Here is a 14,173-nt window from a genome sequence, read left to right as displayed (position 1 = left end):
CAAAGAAACTTTTGTGCTAGTAAATTCTCCTGGCTATCCCTGCCCTCAAGCTGTTGGTGAGAGTGGACAGCACACATGATGCTGTAGGAATAACCAACTTGGAGGACAAGCCTCTTGCTCTTCCTGGGACTCAGGGTGGCAGTGGCATCTACCTTTCTCAGTGCTTGAGTTTGTTATAAAGTGTTCTCTCCAAGTCTGCATGTGAGGTCAGTATGACCTGGTGACTAACATGGATTCAGTGTGTGTAGGAGCTCTGGAAAGAGCTTGTACAAAAAAGGGTCCCTCTCATTTCCTGATGTGTTTCTTCTACCAAGACAGACCCACTGGACTTCTGTAGGGCCTATGCTGCTCCAGGAGAAGCTTGTGCCCTAACCTAATGCCAGATACTTTTGGGTTGCAAAGCCCATTATTTCTGGTGTTAAGACATAGTAAATCCATCTGGGTTTGCAGTTCTGGGGTTGATTAATAGCTTTGGCAGCTAAAGAAGCCACCTGTCTGACTCCTAAATTGAATCTTTGATGTAAAAACTGCAGAAAGAATGGACCTGGGTTCTCAGTGTCCTTTAGTCTCTTTTCTGACTGACTGCTCCCTAGATGGAGCATGGCTGCTCTACAGCACATTAAACAATTTTCAGCTGCAACCCCCAAACTCTCACGTAGGGTAGTCAGTCAGGACTGGAAACCAGAGTCTGAAAGCATGTCAGTGATTCATCGCTCACTGGGTGGTAGCGGGAGGACTCAATACTCTGTTTAAAGGTGACCTGAGAAGGATTTTTTTTAAATTGGTCTTATGCCTCTTTCTTCTTTATGAAGGAGAAATAAGGCCTGGGAGATAGGTTAAAGATATGTTTTTAACTGCTTATGTGTTACCTTGGAGATTTCCAGAGTGTAAAGTCTGGTGGTATTGGAGGATGACTAGAAGTCCCAGGGATGCCTACACTTTAACTGAAGGGGCAATGCGATGACTCTTTAACACTTAAAGGTTAGCACAGTGACTCAAGCCGCCCCTCATCCCCTTCCCTCACCCCTGCCTTTCCCTGCCAAATCTTAGTTTGACTAAATCCCCTCCCTTCTCAGGTGCTGCAGCTTCCACTCTGTTGGCTCTTGCGTTCTCCATGTAATTAATTCTCAGCCGTTGTAGCCTTCTAGCTTCAGCAGGCTGTCCATTTCTAACACAGAAAAATCAATCAGAACAAACAAAGCCAATCCAAACACAAAATGTTACTACTACTTGGAGTACAAGCTCCTTGAGCAGGGATTGTCTCCTCATGTTTGTACAGTGCCTAGCACAGTGGGGTCCTGGTCTATGAGTGGGGTTGCTACTACAGCAATAAAATGTCTAAAGATTTAGCTCTTTGGCCTAATGGCACTAGAGAAGGCTTTTGCCTTTTGATTCTCCTGCACATCATGGTAGATGGCACTAGGCTTAACCGAAAAACCAAGTGCGAGCAGCAGTGGGGGAAGCTAGAGAAGACATGTGGGCTGTACTGCAACAGAAGGGAGGACTGAGCCCAGTGCAGCTGCTGTGCGTGGGAAACCTCGTTTAGTTTAGTCCATTCCAGCACTGGGCTGTCCCTTTTGCTCAGCTGTTATAACAGCACCTTTCCCGCACAATGCCGTCATGCTGCCCCACTGCTTCTATTTTAAATCTCTGGGACTCGATCTTGTGACACAGGGATTTGGCATCTCCCCTACATGCTGGAATGTGGCACCTAGGAAGATGGAGAGTAGCAACAGCTGCTGTATCGGGAGTGCCCCTCCTTGCCTTGAGCACAGGACGAGACCCAGGTTCCTATCCTAGGACTGTTACTTGTCAGAACAGCAGTCTCTGTCTGTGTCAGAGCAGCAGAGTCTAACTGTCTGTACATCTCTTTCTTACCCACCACCACATTTAGAGTTGGAGCAGCCCAAGAAATCACTCCTGGCATCTGGGGCCTCCAGAGCCCTCATTCTTCTCTCTTTCAGGTATGTAGTTACTTTGTTGCTGGGCACAGGAGTGGAACCACCCGAGTTATAGTCATGCTAAGTTCTTTCACAGGCTGGCTATCAGGGCTGCTGGTGAGGGGAGGGGTCCTTCTGCATTTAAGGTTTCATGCCTGAATCTTCTGTTTGGTATAACGACTTGCTCCTATAACTGAAGGGGAGTTTCTTGGAGGGCAGTGAGGCTGGGGGAAGGTGGAACTTTCTTGGGAAGCTGGAGGAATTTCTTTGATTCCCCTCTAACACCCTTCATATTATCCAAATGTGCTGCTCAGGCAGATGGTACTTAACCCTCTCCTTGGTTTCCTCTGTATGTCTTTTGAAGTCTACCATGGGGCTCTTATTGTGTGGCTGATAGTCCAGAAAGCAGACGCTGAGAAGACTGAGGGGACATGGGAGATCTGGTCTCTTGGACTGATCTCAGGCTTCTTCTGGTGTGTGAGTTCTGCCTTGGGGCTGGCAGAGTGAGCAGATACCTTTCTAGGGTGTGAGGGAAGCTTTTTATAACTGGGAATGTGCAACAGGAGAAGAGCAGCAGCAAAGCATGTCAATCCTATGTTAACCAAAACTTGCCTGAGACAGGCCTCTTTATGCTCCTTACTCAGGCCTTTCTCCTGTCTCCCTCTGTCACCTTCCCGCCCCCCCTCAAAGGGTGGTAGTCCCAGGACCGTCCTGAGCACCACCATCAGGGCAGTCCTCGTGTGGCAGCATTGCCAGGATCATCCCAGTCACAGCCAAAATTTATCTATTGGGCTGAATAGGAATTGGTAGTGACAGTGTATCAGTCTGGGGTGAGATGGGGCCTCTGTTGCCTTCTACACTAGACTCCCTATGCCCAACACAGGAATGTGGTGACAGACTGTGGCCTAATGTAAGTTGGGATGTTCCCAAGAAGCTGGTTCTGCCCGGAAACCCAAGCACATCTTTGGACAGATGGCACTAGGTGTGGCTATAGTTCCCTTCCTAGCCCGACAGGCTGCACGTCATTCAGGACATGCCTTCATGGTGACCCTTGGGTTGTTTGTTTTCTGTAGTCAGTAACTGATGTAATCCCTTAATCCTCCTCACTCTTTTTTTTTTTTATATTGGGACACTAGAGTCATCTCTTTCAACACAACTTATTTTAAGTGTTTCAAGGCTGAGCATGCTCAGTAGTTTAATATCTGATGGTCTTAGTGCAAAAAGGAGGAGCCTCTGCTGAGGCTAATAGTGCTGATGAAAGGTGCTGGACTTACCAGGGTCTCCAGGACAGGTACAGCCTGGGTGGTGGCAGGGCCAGTTTCCTCCACAACATCCCTTCTAATATGCCACAAGCCTCTCCCGCATGGATCCCTTCTAGTGGGGAGAGGAGTTAAGTCTGCATGGCCAGTTCAGTGCTGGAATTGAGTAAGGGGGTTGGTAAGTGTCAGTGGTGCTGTGATATGGACACTTGCCCACTGGTAACTGAACTGAATTCCCTTCCATAAGTGTTATGTTGTTGGGATGGTGCGTGTCTGAGTCCCAGACGGTGTCATGCTACAAGCAGCTCTTCTTTCTCTTCCAGCTGCACTGAAATCTGCAAAAATTCTTTGCTGCAAGAAAACCAGGGTTATGTCATCAGAAGATGATGTTGGTGGGGAGGCTCCTGGGGGCAGTTTTTGGGAGGTAAGGTGGGATCATTAAGAGGGAGAAAAATGTCTTTTACATGTCACCCATAGAGTTATGGCTTGGGTCTCAGGCTCCCTGGGTAATATGCTATTCCCCTGGAGTAGGGGGGAGGGAGAGACGCTGACTTGCTTTTGGGACTGGTATACTTCTCTGGAGGGGGATTCAATAGGGTGTATAGGCCTTGGTGTACGGGGGAGGTGTCCCCTTCCTTCTCAGAAGCTACTGAGTGATGCCTCTGTTCTAGACCTGAATCAGCACCAACAGAGAAGAATGTGAAGCCAGAATATCCCACCTTTTAAACCTCCCAGAATATATTCACTGCCTCCTGCGGGAGCCCTAGGTGGGGTTCTAGCCCAGCTGCTAGCCTCAGCAGGACCTGCCCTCACTATGTGGTGGCCTGACCTGCTGCCTCTGGCTCCTAGGGTGGGTGGATGGGTGAGTGTGAAGTCAATGCAATGGGACTGACACTGTCTGCTCTTTCAGGCTGGTAACTACAGGCGGACAGTGAAGCGTGTAGATGATGGGCACCGTCTCTGTAACGACCTCATCTCCTGCTTCCAGGAGCGAGCCAAGATTGAGAAGAACTATGCCCAGCAGCTGACAGACTGGTCCCGCAAATGGAGGACTGCTGTGGAGAAGGGTGAGGCAGGCAGGCTGGGGTGGGCACAGGCTTCAGGAGAAGCTCTCCGCTCCTAGAGCACCCTGTCTCACTGTGATTGGGGCTGTCTGTAGAAGATGAGCACACCCATTGGGCAACATGGAGCTGGAGTTCTTGTATTCTTCTTTCCTGGCTCAAACCAAGTAGCTCTAGGACAGGGATGCTCTGTGGTTCCTGTCCAGCCACCAGTTCTCTGATCCCTTCAGGGAAGGGATGTTCCTTTGATTTCCAAGTGCTCCATTACGGAAAAATGTTTGCCAGACTGGAGAGGGGAGGTTCAGGCTTAGAGTGTGTACAAGGGAAGATCTGTAGCCTGACTAAAAGATGACTTGGGAGGAGAGGATGGGGACACAAGTGCCTAAGAGACTCTAATGGCAAGTGATTGACATCACAAGGTGATAGGGCCTTAAAGTATAACAAGGAATGAGAGGGTATTGGAACAGATGCCCTAAAGTGCCCACTAGCCTGTGAAACTGGCCTTAAGTTCCAGCCAGGGGGCTGCCATTGCTTCCCTCTTCTAAGCTCAGCTCAGACAAAGCCCCTGAGGAATATTTTGTAGGGACTCACCCTGCACTGACTGAAGCAGGACTAGATAATCAGCTATGGATGCTCATTGCTAATACCTGACTCTGTGAGCTGTAACACCTAGTCCTTCCTCTCTTTCCTATCTGTGCAGAGAACAGTCCACATTGGCCTGAATACTTTTTGGTGGTGGCAGAGGTGTCCTGCATTATGAGGGAAGGCTGGCTTCTGAACTTGGTCCCCATATCCGTGGACATAGGGTTGTAATGGCCACTCTTGTGTTTGCTCCTCCAGGCCCTCAGTATGGCACACTAGAGAAGACTTGGCACGCCTTTCTGACAGCCGCAGACAAGCTGAGTGAGATTCATCTAGAGGTGCGGAACCATCTTGCTGGTGAAGATGCAGACAAGATCAAGGTCTGGCAGAAGGAGGCCTACCATAAGCAGATGATTGGTGGGTTCAAGGAGACTAAAGAAGCAGAGGATGGATTCCGTAAGGCCCAGAAACCCTGGGTGAAGAAGCTGAAAGATGTGAGCAAGGAGTGTGTGTAAGGCAGAAGGGGCTAGGATGCTAAGGCTAAACATTTTTGCCTGGAGTGCAGTTAGCTTGGGTGTACTTTGTTTAGGCCAATCTTAGATTGTGGGGGTTGATTCTGTTCGGTGTGGCTGGGTCCTTCCCATGGCAGACTTGCAGCCTTCCTTGGTGCAGCAATATCTAGGGTTGGTGGGCTGGGGCCCTCCTGTGTGGCAATCTGTGACTTTATAGGGGGTGACTTCCTGGCTGTATTATTCAGGGGAAACCTTTCCCTTTGAGCGTGGCAGGCTGATGGTTGAGCTGGCCTCTCCTGATGGGGCTTGCTCCTGTGTAACGTGTGCTGCCAGTAACAAAGGCTGAAAAACAACACCTACCAACTCTTCTCCCACCCCACAGCAACATGTAAGGGATGGGGAAGTTTGTGTTGGGGCATCTGGCTCTGTTTTTACAGAACTACTTGTGTTAGGTGGAGACCTCTAAGAAGAACTATCACACAGCCCGGAAGGATGAGAAGACTGCACAGACACGTGAGAACCATGCCAAGGCAGATTCCTCCATCTCACAGGAGCAGCTGCACAAGCTGCAGGAGCGTGTGGAGAAATCTGCACAAGAGGCTGAGAAGGTGGGTGTGCCCAGTGTGGCCTCATACCATTAGGGGTCACTATACTGGCGAGGCATGGGGAGAAGAGACTTGAAATAAGTGTGTTTTAAGGCAGAAGTCAACTTAGCTCCTGGTCCTACAGGGTGCCAAGTATCCTTGCTGCCTGCTGACTTCAGTGGGAAGTGTGGGAGCTCGGTACCTCATGGGACTGACCTATAGCTAGTCAGGTCCTGCTGACAAGGATCAGACTGCGCACCTGGTGCTGTGTAACAAATAGTTCCAGGCTACTGCTCCACAGGATAGAAGCTGCAGTGCAGAAGGATCTGGGCCAAGACTGACTAGTGTGCATGTCTAGCTGAATGCAGAGTTGTAGAGCTACTCAATGGAGATGGCTGGAGAGCTGAGCATGTGTGCGTGTCTGTCTCTGTCCCCTGTCTTCTTCTCCCTCCCCCCCCCCCCCGCCCCCGCAGCTGGGAAAGTCACTGCCATTGGAGAACTAGGGAAGGTGTCAGAGGCAGAGAGGGATCACTCATATGGCAGGACTGGGAGCCTGGCTCTGGGGAGAAAGGGGCTTGCCTGGGTTCCCCTGATGTTTCCATACACCACACTTAGCTGTGCAGGGAACTCTGTGCAGGGTCCCCTGATGGAGAGGACCGGTTGGCTTATGTTTGTTCTCTCTCCCGGCTGCTGCAGTGTAAGGATCAGTATGAGAAGATGCTGGAGGAGCTAAACCGCTACAATCCCCGCTACATGGAGGACATGGAACAGGTGTTTGAGGGCTGCCAGGAGGCAGAGTGCAAGCGACTGTGCTTCTTCAAGGAGATGTTCCTGGATCTACACCAACACCTCAACATCTCCACTAATGAAAGGTACCTACCTGTTCAGCATGCCCTGGTCTGTCACAGGGGATATTCATTTCATGGCCTCTTGGAAAGGAGACCGTGTGGGGGGGGCGTGTGTCCTATTTCCCCTTCTAAGGTGTCTGAGTGAATAGCTGCAGTCCGACCACAGCTTGTCTCTGGTTTTATTCAGGGAGGGTTCCGCCTCAGTTTGAGGATTCCACTGCTCCTACCATCATGCACCCTTCTTGTGGGTGTGAGTCTTTAGTCTACTCTGTCCTTCACTTTGAAGTGAAGGCTGTTACATTCCTCTAAGGGGATGTCTACTCTGTATCTGGGTGCACAGACCTACCCCCAGGCTTCAGAGCCTGAGTTGCCGTTTCTGCACAGCTATTTTTAGTGAGCCAGCTCCACTGTGGTCCCAGGCTGAGAGAGAGACTTCCAGATGTGGTGTAGACATACCCCAACTCACTGCTCCATAATCTTTGAGGGCCAACACCACCCCATTCCCTCCAATAGCTGGAGACTTAACCTGCTTCCTTTGGTGTGATATGAGTCAGGAGACATGTAATACTGTGCAAGAGCATGGAGGTAGCTGTTGCAGCCTCCCAGGACAGTGTTGTTTTTTTTTTTTGTTTTTTGTTTGTGTTTTTTTTTTTTTGTTTGTTTTTTGTGTAGAGTCAGAGAACATTACACCTCAAACAGACCCATTTCCCAGTGTCTCTTCATGGGATTCTGCCAACCCTCTGCAAGTTCCAGCAGCAGGGCATCCCCAGCTGTCTGTGTCCCTGTGAGCCAGGCCAGCTGGCTCCCTGCTCCATCTCTGAGGGGATGGTGTTTCTATGGAGTGGGATGTGTGTGGCTTGTGAAATGCTTTGGGGTTAAAGGCACTGGAGCACAGCCTCTAATCCCAAGTGGTTCTTGAAGTAGGATGATGTGGCGGTGAAAGGGGAGACTTATGCACCTGACAGTAATCTGGGGCTGTACAGAGACTTGCTCACTGACATTGGTTCTGCTTCTGCTTGCAGTTTCCATGCACTGTACCGGGATCTGTACCAGGGAATTGTGGCTGCAGATGACCAGGAGGACCTGAAATGGTGGCGCAACACACATGGGCCAGGCATGGCCATGAATTGGCCACAGTTTGAGGTGGCATATCCCTCTAGAATATATTTCCACATGCCGCAGGGCTACTCTATTGTACTCATACTCTGTGGCTTCCCCCTGTCCTCTGAGACTCCTCCCACTGGAAAAGGCTCTATCCCTGCTCACCTGGGATCATGATGTTTGCACCTTTTCTTTTTATTTTTAGAGGGGATAGTACTGGAAGTTCCACCCCTGTGGCAATTGGGGAGTTGCCATGCCAACTAAAATGCAATCATTCTGGCCCCGCACCCAGCTCTGGTCAGGGATGGGGGTTTATACTAAGGGTAATGAGACATGCTGCATCTTCTCTTCCCTCCGCACCCCCAGTCCTCAGGCCTGATCATACTGCCTCTGCAGGGCTCTTATTTGGCAGACTATTCCATTGCATTGCTTGGCCATTAGTTAAATATGGTGCTGTGTTCTTGTGCCTCCTATCTTCCTCCCTGGCAGTAGAATAAACTGTGTCAAAGCTCTCTGGACTCAGGGGACTGATGTTCCTTTCCTTCTGGACAGGAATGGACCCTGGAAACCCAGCGGCCAATCAGCAAGAAGGCGAAAAGCAGTAAAAGTGCTGAAGATGTGATGCTGACCAGCATCGTGCCCACACGAGATGGTGTCTCTCAGACCCCTTCACAGACCCGGCGAGGGTAAGGGCTGAAGCCTGGGACATCCTGGAGAGAAATAATCATGCCCTGGGGTATGAACTAGCTGAGCTGAGAAAAATTCTCATTTGTATTTCACTCCCTTTTTTAGCCATTGGGCTGGAAATGGGTGAGCCCTAAGCGGTGCCCTTGCCTATACAATTCAGAAATGAGTAGGGCAGAGAAAAGGGCTTGCTTGGAGCATTGGGGTGGAATAGTGGGAAGATCTCCTCTGCTGTCCACATGCAGTTACATGATAGTGCTAGAGCTAGGACCTTCCTCTCCTAGTGGCCCTGTTCAGTGCTGGGGTCTCCTCTCAATCCATCCTAGCATGGGTTTTAGTCTAATTCACTGCTGAGCAGGATGCTGTGTGGGGGAGGATGCTGGTAGAATTTTGCCTTCAGCTGCTTTTATCTCTGGGAAAAGGGAAAAAGCCCATAGGGATTAGGAACTAGAAATCCTTCCCTAGGTACACCAGCAGGCCTGGATGTTTGAACAAGACTCCCTTCCCTGGATATGAGCATCTTATGGTTTGGTGTGGGGTGCTACATAGTCAAAACTTGACAAGCCCAGTGGTGACAATTTACACAATTCAGTAGCTGCTTCCTCTTCCAGGATCTGTAGTAAATGAGTTAGAGAATGGGAAGGGGCTTAGGGAATCAGTGTCCTATGGTGTTCACTTCCTTCCTGACCCAGAAGACATCAGCTCCTGCTGGCACAAATGAAGCTTAGAGTTGAACATGGGAGGGAAGGAGTTGGAAACAATCTGGGTGGAGCTGTCTCCAGGCAGCTGGATTCAGGGCCCTATTTGCTAATCAACAGGTTTTCCTACCTAGCGGAGAAGAACAATCTCTTCTATGACACCCTGAGGGCATCAGCCCATGTGAAGTTAGTATGGAACACAACCTATCCAGGAGGTGTCTGGGTTCAAAGTATCTGTGTTCTGCTCTTCCTTCTCCTCTGCTCTGGCCTCGGAGTTAGGGAAACCAGCTGAGTCTGGCCTGGGGGGATGTGGCCTCCTTTCTCTTTCAGGACTATTTCCAGCTAAGTATGTTTTGGAAATACCTGAACTTCCTTGTATTTAACATTGGCTTGGCCTGTCCTGGGTGAGGGGTGTCTGCTGAGTGGGGCTGGGGCTTGAAAGGGAGATGCTGTTTGGACCAGTTATCTGCACAACCCCCTGGGGTTCCGCAGTTTTCTGACTTTTCCTGGTCTCTCTCCTTCCCATACGTTTCCACCCTCCTGTCCTGCCTCTCTGTCTCCTCCTGGCTCAACAGTGTAGTTGTCCCTGGGGCTCTATGGTGGTGCATGACTCAGGAGATGAGGAGGCACTTCAGAGGGTCAGTCCTGAGTTTGAGATGAGTCTGGATTTCTGTTTTTGCTCTCCATACATGCAGAGGTGGGAAAGAGGATATGTCAGAGTGGTCCGATGACGACACTCCCAAGAAGTGCTTGGATGCCAATGGGCATGAGGAGGACATAAAAGTACCAGGTGTACAGGTGCGAGCGCTGTATGATTACACAGGACAGGAGGCTGATGAACTGAGCTTTAAAGCAGGTACAGAGGCATTAACCCCTTGCCACTACCACTTGGGCTGATGGTTGGAAACCTCCCACTGAGATCTGGATAGCTCCTTGGGAACTGTTCATTGTCCTTGCCCACTGCCCCTGGAGAAGGGCATAGCACTAGGGAGGCCAGCACTCCATTCCACCACGCTGCTCAGTGAGGGAGATCAGCAAGGCTCATATTGTGGAGGAGGCACCTCATACTTAGTGAGGCATTCAAATGCTGAAAAGGGAATTTTTTTTTTTTTTTTTGTTTGAGTCCTGACCAAGGGGTTGGGGAAGAGCAGGCCCATAACCTGACGTGTGTGTTTGGGGGAGGATGGGATCTACTTGGTGTGTGTCAGATGGAAACTCTGAACAAAGACATGTGGTTGAGCCCTTATTAGCAAATGTTGCTCCCTTGGGCCAAAAGTGTGAAAATCTCCTCCAAACCTTTCCCTAGGAACTTAAAGGGGGAGGGTTTGGGTTGCCTTTTTATAAAGTGCCTCCTCTTGCCTTTGTAAAGTGGCCAGACAGAGCTAGTTTTGGGGAGATTAAGTTCTTGTCCGATAAGCTGGAGTAAGGTTAACAGGAGGAAGCTCCACAAGCCACCACCTAAGGCAGTGGCTCTCAACCTATTTATCGTTGTGGGCCACACATGTTACTGGGACACAGGTTGAGAACCGCAGTGCCTCCCCCCAGACCCCTCTGTCCAGTGGCCTCCCCCACTCAAAGACTCCCTCCACAGAGCTGGGCCAGGAGCAGAGCCCTGTGGCGTGCACACTGGGGCTGCCACCCGGCTTGGTGTGCAAGCTGGGCGGCAGCTCTGTCCTTGCAGCACACAAGCTGGGGGGTCTTTAGCACCCAGCTGTGTGCTACTTGGGTTAAATGCAGCCCACTGGTCATGGGTTGCGAAATACTGCCCTAAGGTGAAGGAGCTTCTGGGACTGGAGCAGTCTGCTCCCAGTAGACGATGAGGCTAAGGAGAACCCTGGGACCTTTCTCTCCACTTCAGCTGTTCATACTCTGCCCGCCCCTCCCCAGTCTTCCGAGGGGCCATCTGGATCTTGGGAGTGTTTCTAATCTTGCTTGTATTGACTTGCTTGCAGAAACATTGACTCTCTTTCAGGTACTAAAAATCCCTGGCCCAACAAGGGCCTGGTGCATGAGGTCAGCATCTGTGCTGCTGAGTCACTGCTAGATTTCTTGGCACTAACTCACTTACTGGCTCAGTAGAACAGCTTTTAAAGCAATCTCAGCAATAATGTGGATGAGGATAATTGTCTTAGGGGGCAGGAGAGATACAATTTCTCAAGCAGCAGGTGTCAGGGAAAGAGGAGATGGAAGGTAGCAGGCCCAAGGACCCCACCCCTCCCGCAAAAGCAACAGCTGTAAATCAAACCAGTTAGTCCCTTCAGTGCTGGGGTCAGCTCATTCCATCCAAATGCTGCTATAACCACCCTGTACTAGTGGGGCTTGAGTTCAACCTGGCTTGCAAGGTGACTTTCCTTCCCAGTCTCTGAACAATTGGACAGTCCCACAATGGCTGTCAAATCTCCTTGTCATGGTAGAGATAAAGGATTTCTATTGGTGGCAAGTGATCCTATTCCTTCCCTTTCCCAAAGTTCAGAGCTGGGGTAAGGAATGAGAGCCCTTCCTGGCCAATCTCTGTGGGCCTATTCCACAGCTTACTGACTGCATGGTCTTTGGCCAATCATTGAATAGGCATCTAACAGCTAGAACTCAGCAGTTTCTCACTAGTCCTTCCCAACTGCTTCGGAGGAGCCTTGGGCCAGAGAGAATACGAAGCAGGAGTTCCAGCACTGAGACTTGAAGTGCTGTGCTCCCCAAGGGCCTTCTCTTGACCTCTCTGGTCCTGGTCTCCGTATCTAGAAAAAAAGATCCTTCATGAGCAACATATCCTCCTTCGAGTTCTCTCTATAGTTGTGTGCCTGCAATATGGTTCCAGTCCAATGGGAAATATTGAGATGTGGTGGTGAGATCAAGATTAGACTTGTTTGCTGCATTTCACCTGTGTGGGGTTTGTACAGTAACTCCTTGCTTAATGTTGTAATTATGTTCCTGAAAAAAGCAACTTTAAGTGAAATGATGTTAAGCAAATCCAATTTCCCCATAAGAATTAATGTAAATAGAGGGTGTCTAGGTTCCAGGGAAACTTTTTTCACCAGACAGATTTTTATATATAAAAGTTTTAAACAAACCATTTAATATTGCACACAGCCATGATGATTGTGAAGCTTAGTTGAGGTGGTGGAGTAAGATGGTGGGATATTTCCCAGGGAATGCCTTACTGCTAAATGATGAACTAGCACTCGACTGAGCCCTCAAGGGTTAATATATTGTTAATGTAGCCTCTCACTCTGCAAGGCAGCACAAATGGAGGGAGGAGACACAGCATGGCAGTGGCTGCAAACTTTCCCTGTGGAAATTAAACATGATGATGAACCCCTGCTATCCCACTGGAGCACACAACTCCCTCCACTTTCCAAAGTGCTGTGGGTGTGTGAGAGAGAGGGAGACATACATGGGGGTGGGGGAGAGGGGAGGAGAGATGCACATTGCCCCTTTAAGTATGCCTGACACCACTCTAAGTACACTGCCTCTTTTAAGTAGATCAGCAAGTTGAGACAGCAGCTGCTCCCTCCATCCTGAGCCTTGTCCTATTCCCCACCCCTGTGGAGATGGGGTACAGGAATGTGGGGCAGGAGTGAGGGAGAGGGGGATATCCTGATATCAGCACTCTCCCTTCTCCCCCTGCCCCCCAGCAAGCAGGAGGCTCCTGGGAGCAGCAAATGGCAGTGGGGGGAGGGACAGCTGAACTGCCCAGCAACTGATAGCCTGCTGGGCCACTGCTGCACAGGGAACTTACGGGAGTGGGGAGCTGATAGGGGGGCTGCTGATCCACCCTGGTTCCAAGACCTCACCAGCTAGTTCCAACCGGCTGCTCTTTCTGTAAGTAGTGGATAAAGCAGGTGGCTGCCAAACAACTTAAGGGAACATTGCACAACTTTAAATGAGCATGTTCTCTAATTGATCAGCAACAAAACAATGTTAACCAAAACAACATTAAGTGAGGAGGAGATACTGTACTTCTAATCAGGGGGTCATGCTCCCTTGCCCCTAGGGAGCTATCCAGACACTGGAAGGTGTATGGACTCTTGACTCTTTTCTAGTGGCAAAGTTTGTGCTGTTTCCTCTTTTAGGTGAAGAGCTAATGAAGATCAGTGAAGAGGATGAGCAGGGCTGGTGCAAAGGCCGGCTTCGCACTGGCCAGGTTGGACTCTATCCTGCTAACTATGTCAAGAGGGTGGGATCATGATTGCTACTTTCATCCTGAGGGGGGTGTGTGTGTGTGTGTCTCACATGTATATCAGCATCTCCTGCAGAGGTCACCAGGTCACTGCTGGGCCCCTAACCCACATCAACAGCATATGTAGCAATTTCTGGACTCTCTGGGGACACTTTCTTGTAATCAATGCTTCATTTTAAAATTCTAGAGCTGTAGGGATTTTCTAATAAACAAAACTTGAGTAAAGACTGCTGCTGCCTCTGAGCACTGTAGGGATTTGGAGGGGTCTTAATGTCTTGCGCTGGGATGGGCTATTGGGACATACTGATACCTTGCCACTCTGCTTCTGCTTGTAAAATCTAGCTGAGAGCTCTGGGGTCCATGGTTGGTTGAAGGCTGCTCTGTTACTAAGCTTCCCTCTTTAGGGAAACTTTTAAGACACATTGCTGTGAGGAAACCTTAGTGTAGCTTCCCTTTTGGACCCTTTCAGGTATGGCTGTGGTGGTCTTGGCTCCCCTTCCCACAGGGACTGGCAAAAGCCAAGCGTCCATGGTAATTAATTTAGATCTGCTGGCAGCTTTCAATACCATTCACCTTTAGGTCTCATTGATTGCTCTGTGACTGCAGCTGGAGTAGCTGACATAGTTTGAGTGGCTCTATTCTATTCTTTTCTCTTCCAAAGATCCAGTACAGTAGGTCTGGTTATTGCTCACCTGCCCAAAGGGCTATCCCAGATGGAGCATCTTGAGCA

General features: G+C 49.8%; 1 protein-coding gene across 8 annotated transcripts in view; it reads left to right on the top strand.

Annotated features, from left to right (window-relative positions):
* PACSIN3 (protein kinase C and casein kinase substrate in neurons 3) overlaps positions 1-13,668 on the top strand; it is a 31,469-nt gene extending 17,801 nt beyond the window's left edge. For 5 of the 8 annotated variants that reach the window (XM_050955414.1, XM_050955416.1, XM_050955413.1 and 2 more), the window contains 10 exons: positions 1,895-1,964; positions 3,523-3,623; positions 4,110-4,266; positions 5,101-5,336; positions 5,807-5,962; positions 6,635-6,810; positions 7,809-7,929; positions 8,440-8,573; positions 9,965-10,125; positions 13,337-13,668. In XM_050955414.1, the coding sequence (XP_050811371.1) occupies positions 3,570-3,623; positions 4,110-4,266; positions 5,101-5,336; positions 5,807-5,962; positions 6,635-6,810; positions 7,809-7,929; positions 8,440-8,573; positions 9,965-10,125; positions 13,337-13,452 (1,311 nt within the window). In that variant the 5' untranslated portion in view covers positions 1,895-1,964; positions 3,523-3,569 and the 3' untranslated portion in view covers positions 13,453-13,668. Of the gene's footprint in view, positions 1-1,894; positions 1,965-3,522; positions 3,624-4,109; positions 4,267-5,100; positions 5,337-5,806; positions 5,963-6,634; positions 6,811-7,808; positions 7,930-8,439; positions 8,574-9,964; positions 10,126-13,336 lie in introns of those variants that run through there. The other 3 variants (XM_050955417.1, XM_050955415.1, XM_050955418.1) reach the window with 2 other exon arrangements.
* The last annotated feature ends 505 nt before the right edge of the window (positions 13,669-14,173 follow it).

Source organism: Gopherus flavomarginatus, chromosome 5, assembly GCF_025201925.1.
Source record: "Gopherus flavomarginatus isolate rGopFla2 chromosome 5, rGopFla2.mat.asm, whole genome shotgun sequence".
Lineage (NCBI taxonomy): Eukaryota > Metazoa > Chordata > Testudines > Testudinidae > Gopherus > Gopherus flavomarginatus.
The sequence above is the reverse complement of the archived record's forward strand: the minus strand, read 5'-3'. Positions and strand labels throughout refer to the sequence as shown.